We start from the raw sequence: 18,950 nt of genomic DNA, 5'->3' as shown, positions 1-18,950 counted from the left end.
CATATGCCAAGATGATTATTATAACGGTGAACGGCCTCAGTACAGAACACTTCGAAATGAATCAATGTAGGGTTGTCATTATACTTAATTTATTCAAAGTTCCATTTCAAAATAAGAAACGATTTTGGAAAATTTCAACTGTATTTACAATATTTTTGTCTCGATTTTAAATATATAGATATATATCTAAATAAAGAAAATCAAGATTCATATTTATAAAGATCTATTCAATGGTAAGCAAGGGAATATACTTACTTATTATATAGAACTAGAATACACATCGTAAGTATATTTACAATAAATATTACAAGTAAATTATTGGATTATATGGAAAGCCAAATAATTCCAAAATGTATGCCCCTACAACCCAATCAAAGGTCAATAGGATAATTGCGGTTCAAGAAACAAATCATGTTGTGCATAAATCAGTAATCCTTTCTCACATATCTTTGACATTATCAAGGCGAGAAAAGACTGGGACCGACACAAATGATAACAAAAACGTCACCCACTTGAGAGCGAAGAAAATTTTACAACCTCTGACACACAGATTGGTTATCTCGAATGATATATGTATGTATTTAAAAAATATTTTTCTGTGATTGTGTTCTGATTGAATCTACAAATATTTGCTTACTTGTTTAGGGCTGCCTGCGACAGTTGGATCTTCGATCATAACCCGGATATCGTAGTCCCCACTCGTAGCACAAGTTTTAATGCATTTTTGAGGGTTAAATATGATTACCAGTGATTCCTCGAAAGCAGTCATCGATACTATTCTTTTCACAAACCATAAAAATTACATGGCTGATTTTGAATTAAAGGCAATAATGGGTAGACGTTCCTTCAAGTTTATATTTTTTTCAAATGGTAGGTACTTAGATACTATTTGGAGAAAACTAGCTAGTTACTTTTTTACTAACTTACTTGTTAGTTACTAGTTCACTTATTTGTACTTTAGCTAGTAAAGTTCTTAACAATTCCAAACAAATGCACGCAGTTTTTTTACGATACTTAGTTTTTATGCACCAAATATTTTTACAAATAACTATTCACATGATTTTTCATTCATAAACCAAATCACTTCAAAATCTGGCATTGTTAAATTTGACAATTGTGACGGTATTTTTTTAATTATTTGTCTCACCAACTAAAAATTAACTCGATCAATAATATTGTTACCTAACCTAGTTAAAAGTTAGCTAGCTACCCCTACCTAGCTTTTGTATTTGCATCGTATTTTTTTCGTAGATAAATAGTATGTAGGTACATTGATATTTCATATGATGGAACCAATTGTTTGAATTACATATATTAGAATAAAAAAGCCCAGTGAGCTTTTGATACTTTTTCTTTTATTTTTACACTTTTATTTAAGATTATAGTTACGCCCGCTGCTTCGGTCCCGTTTTAGAGGGCATCCCCTGCGTTAGGTGTTAAGCCTAAAACAGTAGCTTATGCCCTTGGTGTTCAAGCTTGCTTTAAACCAAATTTCATCAAAATCGGTTCACTGGTACGGCAATGAAAGTGCAACAGACAAACGGACAAATTATGATTTATTGCAATAGTAAATCACATAAATAAGTCAATGATGTACCTAAACTGAAAATTAAAAACATTGTACATTTTACCTATTTTAATGGTTTAATTTGGGGTAAATTTTCATTCCTTAACTAGCAACTCTTATTTCCTGAGCTTTTTACTATAGGTACACACTTGTTATACAGTTATATAATAGATAATTAATAAACTACCCGAACACTGCTGTATTAAAATGTTTGTTTAAATATTATACAATACCTACTTAAAACTAATTACCTATTTATTATATCAAAATAAAACAAAATCTTATGAGTTTCACTAAGCATCTAAATGTAATTTTCCAATCTTGCATCAAATGTGAATTTCATATCAAAAGGTTATTGTGGTTCCAATACTAAATATTTACAAACTGTGACTACTCTAAACCCTTACTCTAAAATCCCTATAATAAATTATTTATAAGTCGTTTTAAATAATTAATTATTATAGTCATTAAGTATTTAATGAATATAATTAGTAGTTTCCTGATATTATATATCTATCTATCTAAGTACGTGTTTTTCTCATTTTAAGGAGTGGAATGCCGTAAACATATGCGCTGAATCACGAGTATTGAATTTAGATATAAGGGATTTTACCAAACCGAACCTGTCAAATTCATATAACCTATTGCTGCTGACGAAATACAAATGCGTGAAAATATTTATTTCATTTGAACGTCATCCAGAAAAACAAAAACTCTTTTAGTCACAGCTGCTATGCGATTCTTTTCGAAAATTGTGTGAATTAGGAAGGATCGTGGTTCATAATATGGTGGTTGTGTTATGCGTGGGTTAGTGTTCACCGTCGGCAGGGAAACGATACACGTGATTCTGAATTTAAATTGCCCAATCAATTTTTAATTTCGTTGCAGTAACTGGCCAATGTGGTATTTTGTTTATATTTATTCAGCCATACACAATAGAAGGAATTTTAAGTGAAGATTTAAATATATTCTGTCCACATATTTATAGGTATGAATTAAGTATTAATTTCTTTTATCAAATTAAATTATCAATGTAGTTATTTCATTAAATTGTTGAATAACAAAATAATACTAAGTACTATAAAATAATACTAATAGCAGTGTAAACTTAATCATAGATAATTTTATTATGAGGTTTTGTTACCTGCTAGATGTTAAGAAGCACTTAGATGGCTGCACAATCTATAGAAAATATTTGACTATCTACTTAGTTACTTCAATTGTATGAAAAAGCAAAGGTAGGTTTATTATATAGACGTAGTTAAATAATATAGGTATAGAAAACGTTTGAGTAATTCAATTTATCAAAAACACATTATCACATAAGTGTGATGAACTACCCATGTCCAAAGACTGGTTTTGGACGCCATTAAAGTATCCAATATGGCGGCGCGACCTCGGCAAGATACCTACAAAGCACCAAAATAACTTTCAAATATACCTACCTAATTAAGAAGGTACTTATTTAATACATAATAATACCAAATTCAATCATTTTAATTCATTTTCCTACAAACAACAAGGAAAACAATTGTTGGTAGGTAAGTAGATTTTAATTACCTAATACCTAATTACTTACCTTACTTAAGTACCTACATAGTAATTCCTAGTTTTTAAAATAAAGATATACCTACCTACTTACCTTATAAATAAACTCACTTTAAATTGCAATAAGTATCTATTTACTGAAATTTTGTACCTACCTATAAAAATTTTGTAGATAGGTATAGCATGGGAGCTATAATTCTAAAATTAAATAGACCTATAATTAAAATGACTTGCTTTGTCATATTATAAAAATTAAATCTTTAGGTATCAATTTTATGCAAAAAGGTAATAATATTTCCACTAATTAGTGAATATTTTATCTTGATTTGGTTTCAAATGATGATATACCTACCTAAAGCAGAAGCAAGAAGGTAGGTAAATAACCAATATATAATTTATTGTTAATATGAAATTATTTATCACTGCTTAGGTACCTGTGTAGTCTTAGATATATTTTATACTCTATCAAACAGAAATTAAAATAAAAACTAATGAAATCATACCTTAAATTATTCGGAGTTTAAAATAAATTATTATTCAGTACTTTTAAAGTTACCATACTGAGGCTTATTTTCAATTTTTAAATCCTTAAAATGGTTTCAATGATATTTTTCTCAATAACCAAACGTTCAATCTTGTATTTCAACTTTTTCGTATGGAGTGAGGGAGATAACTATACATCTAGCGGCTGTTAAGGGAACGAACGACAGTAATGGCGGACGCATACAAACACAATATTGCTTAAAAGTAATCATTTAATTGTTACTTTAAAGCGACACTCACTCACAATACACTTTGTATAACTAGGTATAAGATAAACTAACTTTTATAATTATTTACCTGTTTTAATGACCAAAAATATATTTTATAAGACACAAACTATTATCGGTCGTTCGTCACACACGGCAACCGTCGCCATATCCAAATCCGGTTATCCAGGGACGTAGTTTGATCTATCAATTTCAATTCAATAATATATTACAAAAAAAAAAAAAACAAAAAAAAAACATTTCATAACTTAAATTGTGACTAGTTAAATTGATACATTAGAAAACTTTTGTTCAAAAAATATATTTAACTTTTAATTTTAAAGTACTTCATATAAGTATATACTCATAAATAATATCTCTCTTGTAGTTATAATTTATCAAAAGTGGTGTACTAGAAAATAAATTTATTTAACCGTTTAGCAAAAGTACCTTCTAAGTATATATATATATATGTCTTTACTAAATTAGTAAAAATATTATCAAGTAGGTAAGAAGGTGTAAGGTAACTTAATTTAACGAAATGTGCAATGAATATGCAATAATAAAAAAAGAACAATATTCGAATGTAAGTATTTAAATCATGAAAAATGAAACGTAAATAAAGTAAATCGTAGCTGACTTGATAGTAGCATTTATGTATGTCATTTATCTTCGTCTTCTTGTCTTGACTAGGTATATATTTAACAGATTAGTGTATTAGTAGTTAACTTTTCTTTTCGAGTTTGACTGAATCTTTAAAGTTCAACGACATCTTTAGACGGTTAGTAAGTATTAAGAATAGGTAAAAACGAAAAATACAACAAAACAAAATAATATAATCATGTTTTTTTTAAATGGCTTTATTTTTTTAATATAGCTTTATACCTAGGTACCTACCTATGAATAAAGATAAAGGGCTAGTTCATATCTAAATCGGTCGCGAGATATAATTAAGCATTTTTTTATAAGTAGATAAAACTATCTACGTAAAATACGAATTCGGTACACCGTGTTTACTAGAAAATAAAATAAACAACAAATTAAATATAAAATGTTACTTATATATTACTAATATATTGTATATTAATTATTTAAAATTAACAAACAATATAATTTTACTTGTTGGACTTACGTCACATTTCGTCCCTGTAGTACGCTCCGCCCATTACAAGCAACAAAAGTCGACAGCGGCGTTCCTTCAAAACATCTCGTTTGGAGGCCATTTTGACGAGTGAGCGCGAAAGAGATAGCATAACTAAGCGGTATCGCTATAAATGTACGTGCGTGAATGAGACAATTATGCAAAGTTAGTATCGTTTTAATGTTGCTAAGAACGGGGAAAGAGCGTGGGGACAGTTTCATTTCCACAGTTTATTTTGTTCACTCCAGTGCGCATCGCGACATTGGATATCACCTAATCTACTTCTACTATAAATAATTAAAAATATATTACGAGCTTCACAAATCAAATAGGTATTATTATTATATTATTGTTTCATTATTTGAAGTACATTTTCAAGTGAAAATAGTGTGGATAAATTAGATAGTTTGCTTAAATTAATAGCACATTTAAAAATAGAAAATAATGTTATAATTACATATTGCCTTATTCATCTAATAAAAACACGATTAGATATAATTAACCTTTATGTTTGTTATTAATTTGTTATTTGCTATTAGTATTTCCTTACCTATATAATTATTTTTATGATAGGCTCCAATATGGTTAACCTAAAATCCACACACACTCGAAATTTCTATTTATTCGTACCTGTCGGTATCTCAGTGTGTTAGTTTTTCATCGTTAACAAGGGTATTTTTTATTTGCTATATTTGCAAAGTAGCTAAATGTCTCGCACAGATTAAATACGAAACGTCAGTAGTTAATAATAAATACGTACAATCTTTAAATAGGATTAAAATGTAAATAGATAGCTGAAATGGAAATAAAGATACCAAGCACCTCATATCAGGCTATTGCGAAGTTTTACTAAATCTTCAAATCCACGTTTACGACACCTCCATTCATTTGAGCGCTACAAACGAGTCGTAAAACTTGGAGCGAATAGCCATCAAATGACGTCAACTTACGCCGTGACGTGGTCTCGCACGATGCCGCTAGATGGCGTTTTACGTAGCCACACTAAGCATGCTCATAAAAATAAATTTTATTGTTATGACGAAAATAAAACGCTTGTCGTCAATTTAAACATCATTTTACTGTGTAATAAGATTTATTTAACGATTAACAAGTGTCTTGATGAATTTATATAGCCGAATGATGAATAAAGTAATAAAATCCGTTTTTACGACCATGTTATCGTCTCTATTGGCGCTTACGCTACGTTTTCTTTGCGATACTACGTAACGTGTGATAAAAGTAATAAATGTGAATCATATTGAATACAAGACGTTTTAGGGATTGATTATTTTTTGATAAGCTATCAAAATGAACAATAATTACTTGTGATTAGATACGTACACTACAAATAATTTATTTTTAGAATTGTATCAAAAGATAACTATTAATGGGTTGAGTTATCTCTATTGACAAAATATTTAAATGACACGTAATGTTTTAAATATTGCAATCGCATTTATTATTTAAGATGATTATCTATGTTCAATCATTCGAAACAGCCACTTGGCAAATTAAAGTGCTTCAGAGTTTAAGGCCTGTGCCACTAGATGGCGATTTCATGTACTTAATAAAAACTCTAAAACAAAAGTAACCCGTAATAGCTAAATTACGTTAAGATAGATTTGTTTAAGCAATACAATTTAAATTATGAAGATTCACATAGTAAATTACAGCAATATGTTTTTTTTTATTTATTGTAAGCTTAACATAATATCTAATAGATGGAGTAAGTATAGCGAATGCAGTTGCATAGAAGAATATTATGGAATTGTTATTGTTTCTAAAATTATATCTTAATTATACTTAAGTTATATCTTTTATTAGTCAATTTTTAGGTATCTAAGGACTTAGCTACTTAAACAAAAAACATTACTCATTAAACAACATGGGTTTATATATCTACCTAGTTACTAATTATTTTTTATTAAAAACAACGTAATATGATTTTTAATTATTAGAAACATCTTATAATTTTTTGTTACGTTAAATATACTAAACACGAATTATCTGTAATCTCATGATGTAATTAATAACAATTTGTGCACGTGTTACATGAACCGAAAAAAACAAATCGTATAATGTTTAGGAGTATTTATTTGAAGCATAATATTTAATACTAGGTATTATGTTACTATAAAAGTGAGTATAAAAAATAATAATCTTAGTAAATAAATCGAGGAAGTCAATGTTTACCTATTTCTATTATCTATTGTTTTTTTTTTATATTATACTTACCTTGCAAGTGTGTGGGTGTAGGTTGGTTATATGATTTAAAAACTGATACCTATACCTTACAGTATCTACTGATCTCTTTTCCCCGAGATTATGGTGTTTTGACGAGTCCCAAATAGTTATATTATTTGTGAAATGGAATTTAATTGATTTTGACGGCATTACTGTTGATGTCCATTTGCATGTATGATTTACCTAATTGCAGATTCAAAGATTCAGCGCTGCAGCATTTTGCATTTTCAAAATACTCCTAAGTATATTTTATTTAAACGTATTACGCAGTTTCTGCCTCGTTGGTCTTGTTACTTATAAAACTCCAGATATCCTGAGTTCAAATCCCGTGTCCAGCCAATAAAATATTACGGGTTTTTCTGTCAAAAAATTATCAGTATCTAGCTTAGCACTGGCAGTGCCAACACTCCCATACCTCCGAAAGCACTTTAAGCCATGGTTCCCATTAGCATAATAAATGTGAGCTAGGTAGCTTCGTTCCGAAAAAATAAAAAGGAAAAAGCACAACGCTGTAAAGAATGGCAGGAACAAATAGAGGCTGATACCTATTAGTGGGTACTATCTACAGGCTATCGTAGATGGTGATAGATAGGACGTTTATGTATGAAACTTTACGATGAATAAGTTTACAGATAATAGCACATCTCGGGAATCAAACGATTGCCGAGGTTATAGTAAAATTTGAATGATTACACAAAAAATGTACTTGCTGAGTTTTTGGTTTTTCTCACGTTTGGGTATTTTTTTTCTATATTATGATGGCAGTTCTTTCTTTGACTAATAATAAGTAATTGACCTAATGCTAATGTATTTTCTATAAATTTATTGAAAAAATTGAACCAAAGAGATCTATTGGGTTCGTAGATCTATGAACCTATTTATGAATAACTATATAAGAATGAGAAAGATGTCATTGGTTCATAATTTATGTCATAATCGCAAACTCAAATCAAACGGAAACAAACTTTAAAGTTTAGTAACATTAAACTAAAATTTAAGTAAATTTTAGTTACATTTAAGCGCAATGAGTTTTATGGGTTCGATTTATTTTGGTAGGTAGGTATATATTTTAGGAATAAGTTACCAACTCAAGAGAAGAAGGCCTTTCATAGCTTTATTAAACATCCAAGATAAAGGGGTTAAGGCAAGGTAAAGATAGGTAGGACCCACCCAATATTCGCTCACGACCCACCAGTGGGTCACGAGCCAAATTTTGGGAATACCTCATCAAGTTTTTAAAAATCCTCTAACTTTAAAGGACTTCATAATTTAAGCACTTCCCTTATTTTATTATATTTAAATATTTCAATGAAATAAAGTAAAATTTATTTATTAAAGTTCATAGAATCCGTTAAAAAATCAGAACCTAATTGTTTATGTTTGATTAAGAAGTTACTCCTTGTGACTGATATTGCAGCGTGCAGATTTAATAATTAGTGTTACTTATAACCTATCAAAACATTGACAATATGAAGGAATGGTAAATTATTTTTATCGTCATTATTAACTCGAGTTCACTAAAAATTGACTTCAAATCAGTAAGTGACGCCTACGTAGAGCGAATCACATAAGCCGCTAGAAAATGTATTAAAATCAGGTATCGATATACAAAAGCGAAGTGATGCATTTAGATTCGATAACATAACAGAGAGTAAGTAGTTCGAGTGATTTATTGCGACCAATTGATTCATTGAACTAATGCCAAGGTTTACTGCCAAGTCCAAAAACGTCTGTTCACTATTAATAACAACTAATCCTTCTAGATGAGTCAGTTAATCTTTACGAATAATAGTTTAGCATTCAAAGCTGACTGACTGACTTGGATAATGTGACAATCATTTTAAAATAAGAGATTAATAGGTTCTTAATGCTAATGTTACACCTTAATTATCATATGTAATTGTAATGAAAAAGTTGACTAGATTAGGTGGAGCATTAATCAATTCGAGCGTAAATCGAAATTCTATATCTACAGTCTCCAAGGTTGGTTTAAGTCTTAGTATAAAGGTGCATTCTTAAATAAACTACATAAAACATACCTATATTAAATTGATATTGTATACCCACTGACATTTAAATACGCATTTAATAATGATGATAATAAACTTTTTTCTTATATGGCAATAGAATATAATAAGTACAAAATCACCACAACGGATTTTTCTCGTAGGAATACATAAAAAGTAACGTTAAGATAACTGGTTTACTGGCAGCAAGTTAAATACTTTGATATAAGAATATTTCAACTTCTTTCAACACACTTAATGAATTTTATTACCAATAAAGCAATTAGTCTTTTGATGTTTTAATAAGGTTCCCAAGTTGGTGAGCCTAACCTGCATGACGGTCTTGCTTCAATATTATTTTATTAAATAATTGCCCTCATCAAACCCATTATATCATATATACATATTAGAATCTACTGAAATCTTAACAACCAAAACCCAACAAACCGACCCACACTATAAAATTTTCAATTTCATTCATTAAAAATCTATGAAATTTAAAAGGTCTGATGGTAATTTCTAATAAAAAATAAATACTATTTTCAAAGTCTATATAGATATTGTAACATACTTAGATATTATTTCACTCGAAAAACGTCAAAAAAAATATACATATATAAATTACTTAATAATATGATCGATTCAACATTTTTTTAAATCGTTGAACTTTAGATGTCCAAGTCATTCTTCGCAAAATCCCCTTTTAATGTTTCGTTTACGAGAACAAAACACGCTCAAAACTATTTTATCCATCGTTCAAGTGCCTAATATATAAATAAAATATAATAAAGTATATACAGACATAATATTACCACCAGTCAGACATAAACTACTTAGATAAGTAAAAAAAATTAATTAAAAAACTTTTAATTTTTTTTTATGTTCATTATTTGTGAACTTATTTTGAATAATAGAATGATGTTATTATAATTGTTGTTAGGTATATCTTTTTTTATTTTAATTTCATTATTTCTGTGTATGTACCCGCTAAATAATGTTTTTTAAACGTGTAATCTTTACTGTACAGTTTGTTCTCCAAATAAAATTAAAAATATCGTCATCGAGTTTTTAGAATTCTTCTAATTGAAATTATTAGGATTGTATAATTTAAGCATTTCTCTTATTTTTTTATATTTAAATATATGAATGAAATAAAGTAAACTTAATTCATTTAGTTTCATTTTAATAGATATCAAGTTATTAGAGACAACGAATTAACGTTATTCCTCAGGAATTTCTCATTATATTTACAAGCTTTACTGATGGGGTTACATAATATATTTTAGGCTTATTTTTAACTTTTATTGATTTAGAATTAGTGTAACCAGATCTGTCAACTATTACAATGAATCTACTGTTTATATGAAACTTTATTCCAACGACGAAATTTAAATTGTAGTAGGTTCAATTAATTCTATACTTCGCTCTAAGAAGACACATTATATGTTATTATTTATTTAATAAGTTGAAAGAAATATGTTAACAGCTCATGAGGCCATTTAAAATTGCCCAAATATTTAAGTCTGTTTTGATTTTTTTTTATTATGTTAAAAACGTATATAGTAGGTACATAGAAATGTTTGAAAAGTCTGTATAAGCTACATTTCATGAAGCAGATTTTATTGAATTTATGTGTTTAGTGTGAAGATTATCTAACTGAAATATCCATCTATCATCATCCAATAATAGCGCACTTCGGCAAAAGACAGGTTCGATTTCAGGTCATTTATTATTTTTATATATAAAACTGTTCAGTCTTTCTATATTAAATATAGTTTTATTGTTGTATTGTTTGCTGACAATCCTTTGTCATTTTATAAAAAAGCTAACAAGGGCGATTTGAGTAATCCAGTATCACTGATTTGTTAACAAAATTGGGAACAAAAAACTAATTACTTACTTATTCTTAATTACTAAAAACATTTACCTTTTTAGTTTTTACTATACTATAACTAATGTAATAAAGGCTAATTTTAACATGGCATTGAGCAGTACTTATTATACTTATAGGATAGTAAGTATTATAATATACCTACGTGAATTTATTTTAACCGATTTTTCTATGTGTTTAAGAATCACTTTGGATTCGAAGCTTCAGTAGGATCCTCATTTATAGAGCCGAGTCTTCCAATTAAGGAATACTTCCAACACAAGCTGTTGGTCACAAAAAGAGCTGATCACTTTTAATACATAAATATAATTTAATTTAAAAAAATATATCATTATCATTGATTCGCCTTTAGTTGTGTTAGCTAACAACCCATTTTTCAGGGGTGTGCTAGTAAATATCTATAATGTAAATATAATGTAATCGGTATGTATCGGTATAATAAGCTGACTATACTAACTACCTACCTAGGTAGTGACGCAGACTGATTAATTTATAAAATAGTTGTACGATATAAAAACCGATAGCATCCTTTTAATTTTCTTACTTCAGACATTTAATATTTCCTTATTTCGGTTTCTAGTTTTTATGGTCGTACAAAAAAATAAACAAAGCAAGCAGGAATTACCACTTGTTAATAATAATCCTAAGACATCAACGAACTGGCAGATAATAAAATATCAACTCACACGTGCGAAGGTTTTCGCCTGAGACTTGTATAAGCGAAACGTGTTCGTAATAAATCGATCCAGTTCATAGACAGACGTCATAACAGTCCATTACGGGCGCATTGATTGATATCAATCATATGGCTAGCAATAAACCCATGAGGCTCGATAAAAAGGAAAATTACAGTCATAAAACCGCCAGTAATCGAGTCCGCGCAGACAACTAGACGCTGCGTCTCGCTTCGCTCGTATCCTCGTACGATGAAGACATAAACTATCAACGACTCCTTTATCTCTATTATGCGGGTGATACTTTAAACAAGTCAATAATGGTTCAATAAATGTCTAAAGAACGGCATAATAACAAACCACGTGCGTTCGCCGGCTGCCTCCATAAAGTTTCGAATTTATATCGAGGTTTAGCCCCGGAGGCGTATACGAAATAATCTGAGCGGTGTTTACTGAGAGTTCTACAAACGGCGCAATTCACGTGACGTTTACGAGCGTTCAAGTGGTAGTAAAAATCGTGTTTACGAGCCACAGAGGGCACGCGCGGACTGCGCGGGCGCCGCCGCCCGCCACGCGAATATCATCGCATCTGTCGCTTGAATGCGAATGAGCTGGCTTACTTAGGATTTTTCTTTGCAGGTAATGCGTTAGATAGAGCTTTCAACTTTCAATATAATATTCAACATAGTTGGAAAATTGTAATTTTTCTATAGAAACCTCTTGGACGAATTCGGATCACAATGTTATTTTTGAGTATATTTTAAAAGTATCTTGATATGTAATACTTTAGTACCGATAAATAGATATAGAATCTATTTATATTATTCCTTATAAACAAGTTAAGCACAAATAGTATTATTTTTTAATTTGACCAAAAAGTAGAAGCAATATGCTAATACTGCTCGTTTCTTTCTGATTATGTACATACATAATCAAACTAGTTTTATAGTCTACGCAAAAAAAAAAAATATTCAAATGATTGAAACATTAATTGTAGATGATTATTATCGTATGTCTACTTTACAAGCCTATTCTTACATGATAAGTAATATTACATGATACTTTAAAATCTTATTTGAATAATACAATTATTCTCATAAGGAATATCTATTGGTGATCTCCTAATACCTAAGTTAGTCTATAATGCTATATTTGCTTACTATTTAGTACCAAATTTCGTGCCACGTGTTTTAGGTACGCATTCCTTGGATATTACGACCTTGATGACCGAGTGCAAAAAGCTTAGATCTTAACCGAAGATAATGCGTTCAAACCTAGGCAAGTGCTAGTAAGTTCTCGTTTGTTTGCATAGCGTGCTCGAAGTGTTTGACAACATAGTGAGTGTCGATATGTTTATCCACAAACCTGCCTTGGAGCAGTGTGGTGGAATATGCCTTAAGATATCTTCAAAAACGAGGCCTTAGCTCGGGCCATTGTCATTGTCGGGCTTGTTTTTTGTTATATTACTATTAAAGTTAGTTGGATTTTTTGAAAAAATATATATATTATTTTTTTAATGTAGATAATAAACATCTAGAAAGCTTTAAATTTTCATCTTCCCACAAAATGTATTCAGCTTAAAATACTACGCTCTTTTACTGCGAGTTGATTGAACTCCGAAATTCGAATACTGCATAATATGCATCCATGGTCGTGCTCAACTTCCAAACATATATTTTAGATTTAAATAAACATAAAATTAAATACCTAGGTAGACAAGAAGTCATCATAATATTTAGGGTATAATATAAGAGCTGATATGCTTTATTCTACCTACTATAATAAATGGGAAAGAAACTTGTCCGTTAGTCTGTCTGTTAATCTATTACGTATAAACAACTGGATCGAATTTGATGAAAACTGGAATGACGCAAACTTGAACGCTAAGGAAGGCTTCTTATACGAGACGTCCAAAGCATAAATAGCGAACAACGCCGCAAGCAGCAACAAGTTACCCATGAATTATTTGATGATGAACCCTTGACTGATGACTTTAATTAGAAAAGGAAATTAAAATTAAATCTGCTTGTGAAAATAATGTGTAGCAATACATATGAGCCGAGATGGCCCAGTGGTTAGAACGCGTGCATCTTAACCGATGATTTCGAGTTCAAACCCAGGCAGGCGCCACTGAAATTTCATGTGCTTAATTTGTGTTTATAATTCATCTCGTGCTCGGCGGTGAAGGAAAACATCGTGAGGAAACCTGCATGTGTCTAATTTCAACGAATTTCAGCCACATGTGTATTCCGCCAACCCGCATTGGAGCAGCGTGGTAGAATATGCTCTAAACCTTCTCCTCAAAGGGACAGGAGGCCTTTATCCCAGCAGTGGGACATTTACGGGCTGCTTATGTTTATGTGTGTACATATTCTATTAATATAAAATATTTGAGCCAAATAAACAAATTAGGTACTTCTCGATAAGTCAAACTTATTAAATAAGATAAAAAGATGTTTCCAGAAAGATCATTGTGATCTTTAGAAATATTAATTTCTTCAAGTTACCTCATGCATGCAAATTTGCTTAATAGTCGTTCTTGCGTAATCAAGTAGGTATTGAAATATTTGTAATTAATGAAATTAAACCATTCAAACATTGACAAAATAAAACGATAAGCAAATTTTAAGACCATATATTTAAAAATATTTTTTTGTTATCAGTAAAATTTCACATAAAATACGTCGATGACATATTTCAAGTTTATTACGTTTAATCCTTATATGTTTATCAGTCCAGTTATATTATAGACCTGTTACCCGCCCTTTTATAAGTACGTAAATATTTGCTTAAAGAGTTGACTAAATAAAAATGCGAGCGTGTCGTTGGGTACACTCCACCAGAGCCATTCATTCGCTTGATGACTTCATTTGGACGCGCGAACCGACTGCTCTTGCGATAATGCGCTATTGTTTACCCTTCGATAGTGCGTCTTCCACTGCACGCGCCAGACTGCACCGGACAGAGACAGCTATACATATCACGGCGTCCGCTACGCAATACGCGTTCCACAAACATCGGCCGTCTCGCTCACACATGCGGCTTATCCGAACATCAGACAGTGATAGGAACATTACTCGTATAAAACAGGTAGTAGAAGAAATAATAATCATCTTTACGACTTCTCACTCTATTCAGCACCTTGTTACGATACTGCGCGCTCATTGTGGCCCGACCGAGGAGTGGTTGTAAAATCTTTTCTTTACTGGCCCGTTTCACTAATTGTACGTTTATGAGTTTACGACTTTGCGGCTTAACTTTTCAGTAGCCGAGTCATTATTGGCCTTTTGTAGACTTTTTTTGCTTGTTGATTGTGATGAGACGTGTTTAGGAATAATAAAGGATTAATAAGTGCCACTTAAAGAGACTTAAACAGATTTGTAACCTTATTTTAGAACTTTTATAAAATCATTTAAGTATGTTATGATACAAATAAAATATTTTCAGATTGTAGAGCATACTTTGTAGATGTTCATATTTATAACCATTGATAGATGTCGAAGCTATGATCGAGTATAGTGCTCGGGCTTGGTCAAAGACACGTGTTTCAGGAGGAGTGATAAGCAAGGGAAAAGAGAGCGTTACTGATAATATTTATAGTCATTAGCGAAAAGGGGACGGAACAATCGTCGGTGTTGCGATCGCAGGCGGCGCGCGGGGCGGCGCGCGTGTCTCTCCGTGCTCTCAGTAGACTGCGTGAGCCGAGTCGCGCCGGTCGCACCCGGCACATAGTCGCGCGCTCCCGCCACACGCGACTGCAAACTTCGCTCGCGACACACGCCTTCACCACATGTCCAATTGTCCACTACTACAATTTAAAACGACTATTCCTCAGACACTCGCACGTGACGACGGCACTGTCGCGATACCACCCCGAACCGGGAAACGTTTAAAAACTCGTAAAACCCGCGGCACGTGCTTCAGAGTCGTAAAATAATCGTAAAAAGTAAACACACGTCGACCGGCCTTTATCGCCGATGAAACACATTATGACGCTCGAGTGACGTTTAATAGGCAATAAAATTAATAAAGTTAATATTCACTCATCTATTCGGAGTGACGGCGGAGGTCGCGTTATCACGGCGCGTGGGGCCGCGATGACATAAGTGTTTTCTAACTCAGTGACGTTAGTGTCGGTGACCAATCAGAATGAACTCCTATTTCGAGCAGGGTGGTTTCTACGGGGCCCATGGAGTGCATCAGGGCGGCGGTGGCGGCGACCAGTACCGCGGTTTTCCCCTGGGTTTGACGTACGCCCAACCCCATGCCTTGCACCAGCCGAGGCCCCAGGACTCCCCATATGACGCCTCAGTAGCTGCCGCTTGCAAACTTTACGCGGGAGAGCAGCAATACGCAAAGGCAGATTGTTCCAAAGCGGGTGGTGAGCAACAAAATGGCTATGGAGGAAAGGAGGCATGGGGCTCAGGCCTCGGAGCACTCGTGAGGCCCGCAGCGTGCACTCCAGAAGCGCGGTACAGTGAATCATCAAGTCCAGGTAGAGCACTTCCCTGGGGAAACCAATGCGCGTTACCCGGAGCCGCAGCCTCAGCCCAACCGGTCCAACATCAACCCACCAATCACACATTTTATCCTTGGATGGCCATTGCAGGTAAGATCTTTTCTCATTAAATATGCCATATGAGATAAAAACTTTTATCACTGTTTTAATATACAAAATAGTTACACTAAATATAAATTTAAAGAAACGATTGATTAAGCTTTTAATTCAAATATGAAACATAATTTATATAGTTCTAAGCAAAAGCAAAAGAAATTAATTAACGGTAAATCAAAATAACTGTAGAGTAACTTAGAAGAAAGCTCTAAAATGTAGCCGATCCCGAATGAATCAATATGGTCTCGTAATAAAAGAAAGTAGGGACTTCCAATAAGATGCCAATAGGTTCTAATAAGCTAGAAAGAGGTGTATATTAAATTAAATATTAATTAAAATGCATTATATTGATGAATTATTTGCGATAAATCATTATGATACTGGTTATTTGTAAAAGCCTAAAAAGTTATAAAATACTGTAATTATAATTTTTGAATTAAAACTATTTTCAAAATGAAAATATTTATATTATTATAATTTTAACTTTTAATATTGTTACACTATTATAATCCACGTAATATTTTTTCTCTAAAATTTTAAATAGCAGAAAACTGAAAAAAATAAATATAAATGATTACGTACACATCACTTATTTTTATTTGAATGCCCTCACTTAATGCTCGAATTAAATTTATTGTGATATGTATTGCCAAGAATATATAATTTTAAACAACTATTATAGTTAATAAAAAAAGATTTAGTAATAAAGTAAAAAATGTAACAGCTTATACTGAATTCTCAACATAATTCATTTAATTGATACGAAGTAACAATAGTTAGTTATTTCATTTTCAAACCAAGAATCAAATTGCAATGAAATGTAAAAAAAGATAAAATCATCAGACTAGCACTAACTAAAAGACAAAAAACAAATCATAAAAGAATTCCATTCATTAAAATTTTACACGTTGCGGGTAAGAATAATGATTCTAGCAGTTTTGTCATGCTACATTTTAGTGCTCTTGGGTGCGCGAGCGCCGCTCCGCCCGCCCGGGTCAATGGCCCGGTCTAGTTTGGGCGCATTATTATTAACTTTAGCTTCAAGTGCTAACCAACATAGCCGCTATTTTGTATGTCGAACTTGACACTATATAGCAATTGCAAGAATTTAAAAACTAAAAATGGTGATAATTATTCTTATTTGCATAAATAAATAATTAGTATCAAGTTATTGAGATAACTGGTTAGAATCTACTTAATATGAGATTCTTATTTGAATGTCTTGTTTGTGATAAATACAATTTTAATTTCAATGAGCAAATGTTAAGACCTTTATATTGCAAGCACGAAGCGGAAATTAATTTAATCTTTTACCTCATTATAGTGTATATTTTGCAATTTGTTTCATCAGATGTTGTATCGTATAATATCAATTAGAATTAAATCCAAGTGACACGCAGAGGTAAGCGTATTACTAACGCGTAATTAACACGATGCGTGTGTGGTCCTGATTCTCATAACTCATGCGACTTGATAAAATTAAGTAACACGGCCTAAAAAATAAAAATAACCAAAATGAGTAGTCGAACTGTCGGCCATATTTCACTCGGGTTCACGCAACGCGGCCCGCGAAAACAATACAAGGCCGTGTCCATGTGGACCGTATGAGGCCAGCCTTGTCTGTTCTCGTCCTTATAACGAATTCGAACGCTATCGAATTTTATTTGTATTTTGAATGCGACAAATTTGTTTTCATAATTGGAACGTTAATTCCAATCTGTTAAGCCTACGAAATTATATAAAAAAAGTTTGATTGGTTTAGATCTGTTGTATAATTATGCCATGAAATAATCTTTTTAATTTAAATTATCCAAACCCAATAATTAGCTTTAATCGCAATTTTAAAAACGTTATTCTAAATTTAAAAATTACGATCAATATTTTAATGAAGCTCTTAATTTTAACAAAATGTGGTTAAATATTATTTAAAAATTAAATTCTTAACATTTTATTATAACTTAATTAGTGTTTTTATATTACCGAAATGATTTATCATATAAGCGTGGAAAAACATAACATAAATGTAGCCGTGTAATTAATTCTTGGAGAAAAAAGCAAAGTGTAGTTCCTTATAAATCACTCGTCAGAAATTGTTTGCATACAAACTCTGATTTAGGGTCCTCTTGCGAAACCGTTGCCGCGTGAATAATTTTATTTAATAAGTCTTTTATATTTTTTCATATTATTCCAAATAATATTATATATACTCACGTATAACATACCTACATAAGAATAGTTTTAACGCAATACATCTTTGTATACTGTTTCCAATATTTTTTCGTTGTTCCAAGATGTTTTTCGTGTGACATTTTTTAGATAAAATATCATTCCATGTAACAGGGTAGAACTTTTATAAAATTATTAATTAGGATTAAAAAGAAAAATAGAAAAGATACTTATATTAAAACCAATTATTGTCATAAATATCGTTGACGATAGATGGCGCTACTCTATTTTAATGTTCATTAAATCACGATTAATGTTCAACTTATTCCTCTGTACGGAACAGCGATAC

At 31.4% G+C, this 18,950-nt stretch overlaps 1 protein-coding gene across 2 annotated transcripts in view; it reads left to right on the top strand.

The window, feature by feature from the left end:
* The first annotated feature begins 15,523 nt into the window (after positions 1 to 15,523).
* The window catches only part of LOC125067199 (homeotic protein ultrabithorax), a 119,352-nt gene continuing 115,925 nt past the window's right edge, over positions 15,524 to 18,950 (top strand). For both annotated transcript variants that reach the window (XM_047675648.1, XM_047675647.1), the window contains exon 1: positions 15,524 to 16,429. In XM_047675648.1, the coding sequence (XP_047531604.1) occupies positions 15,970 to 16,429 (460 nt within the window). In that variant the 5' untranslated portion in view covers positions 15,524 to 15,969. The remainder of the gene's footprint in view (positions 16,430 to 18,950) is intronic.

This window comes from Vanessa atalanta, chromosome 11, assembly GCF_905147765.1.
Source record: "Vanessa atalanta chromosome 11, ilVanAtal1.2, whole genome shotgun sequence".
In the NCBI taxonomy this organism is placed as follows: domain Eukaryota; kingdom Metazoa; phylum Arthropoda; class Insecta; order Lepidoptera; family Nymphalidae; genus Vanessa; species Vanessa atalanta.
This window is presented reverse-complemented; position numbering and strand designations above follow the sequence as displayed.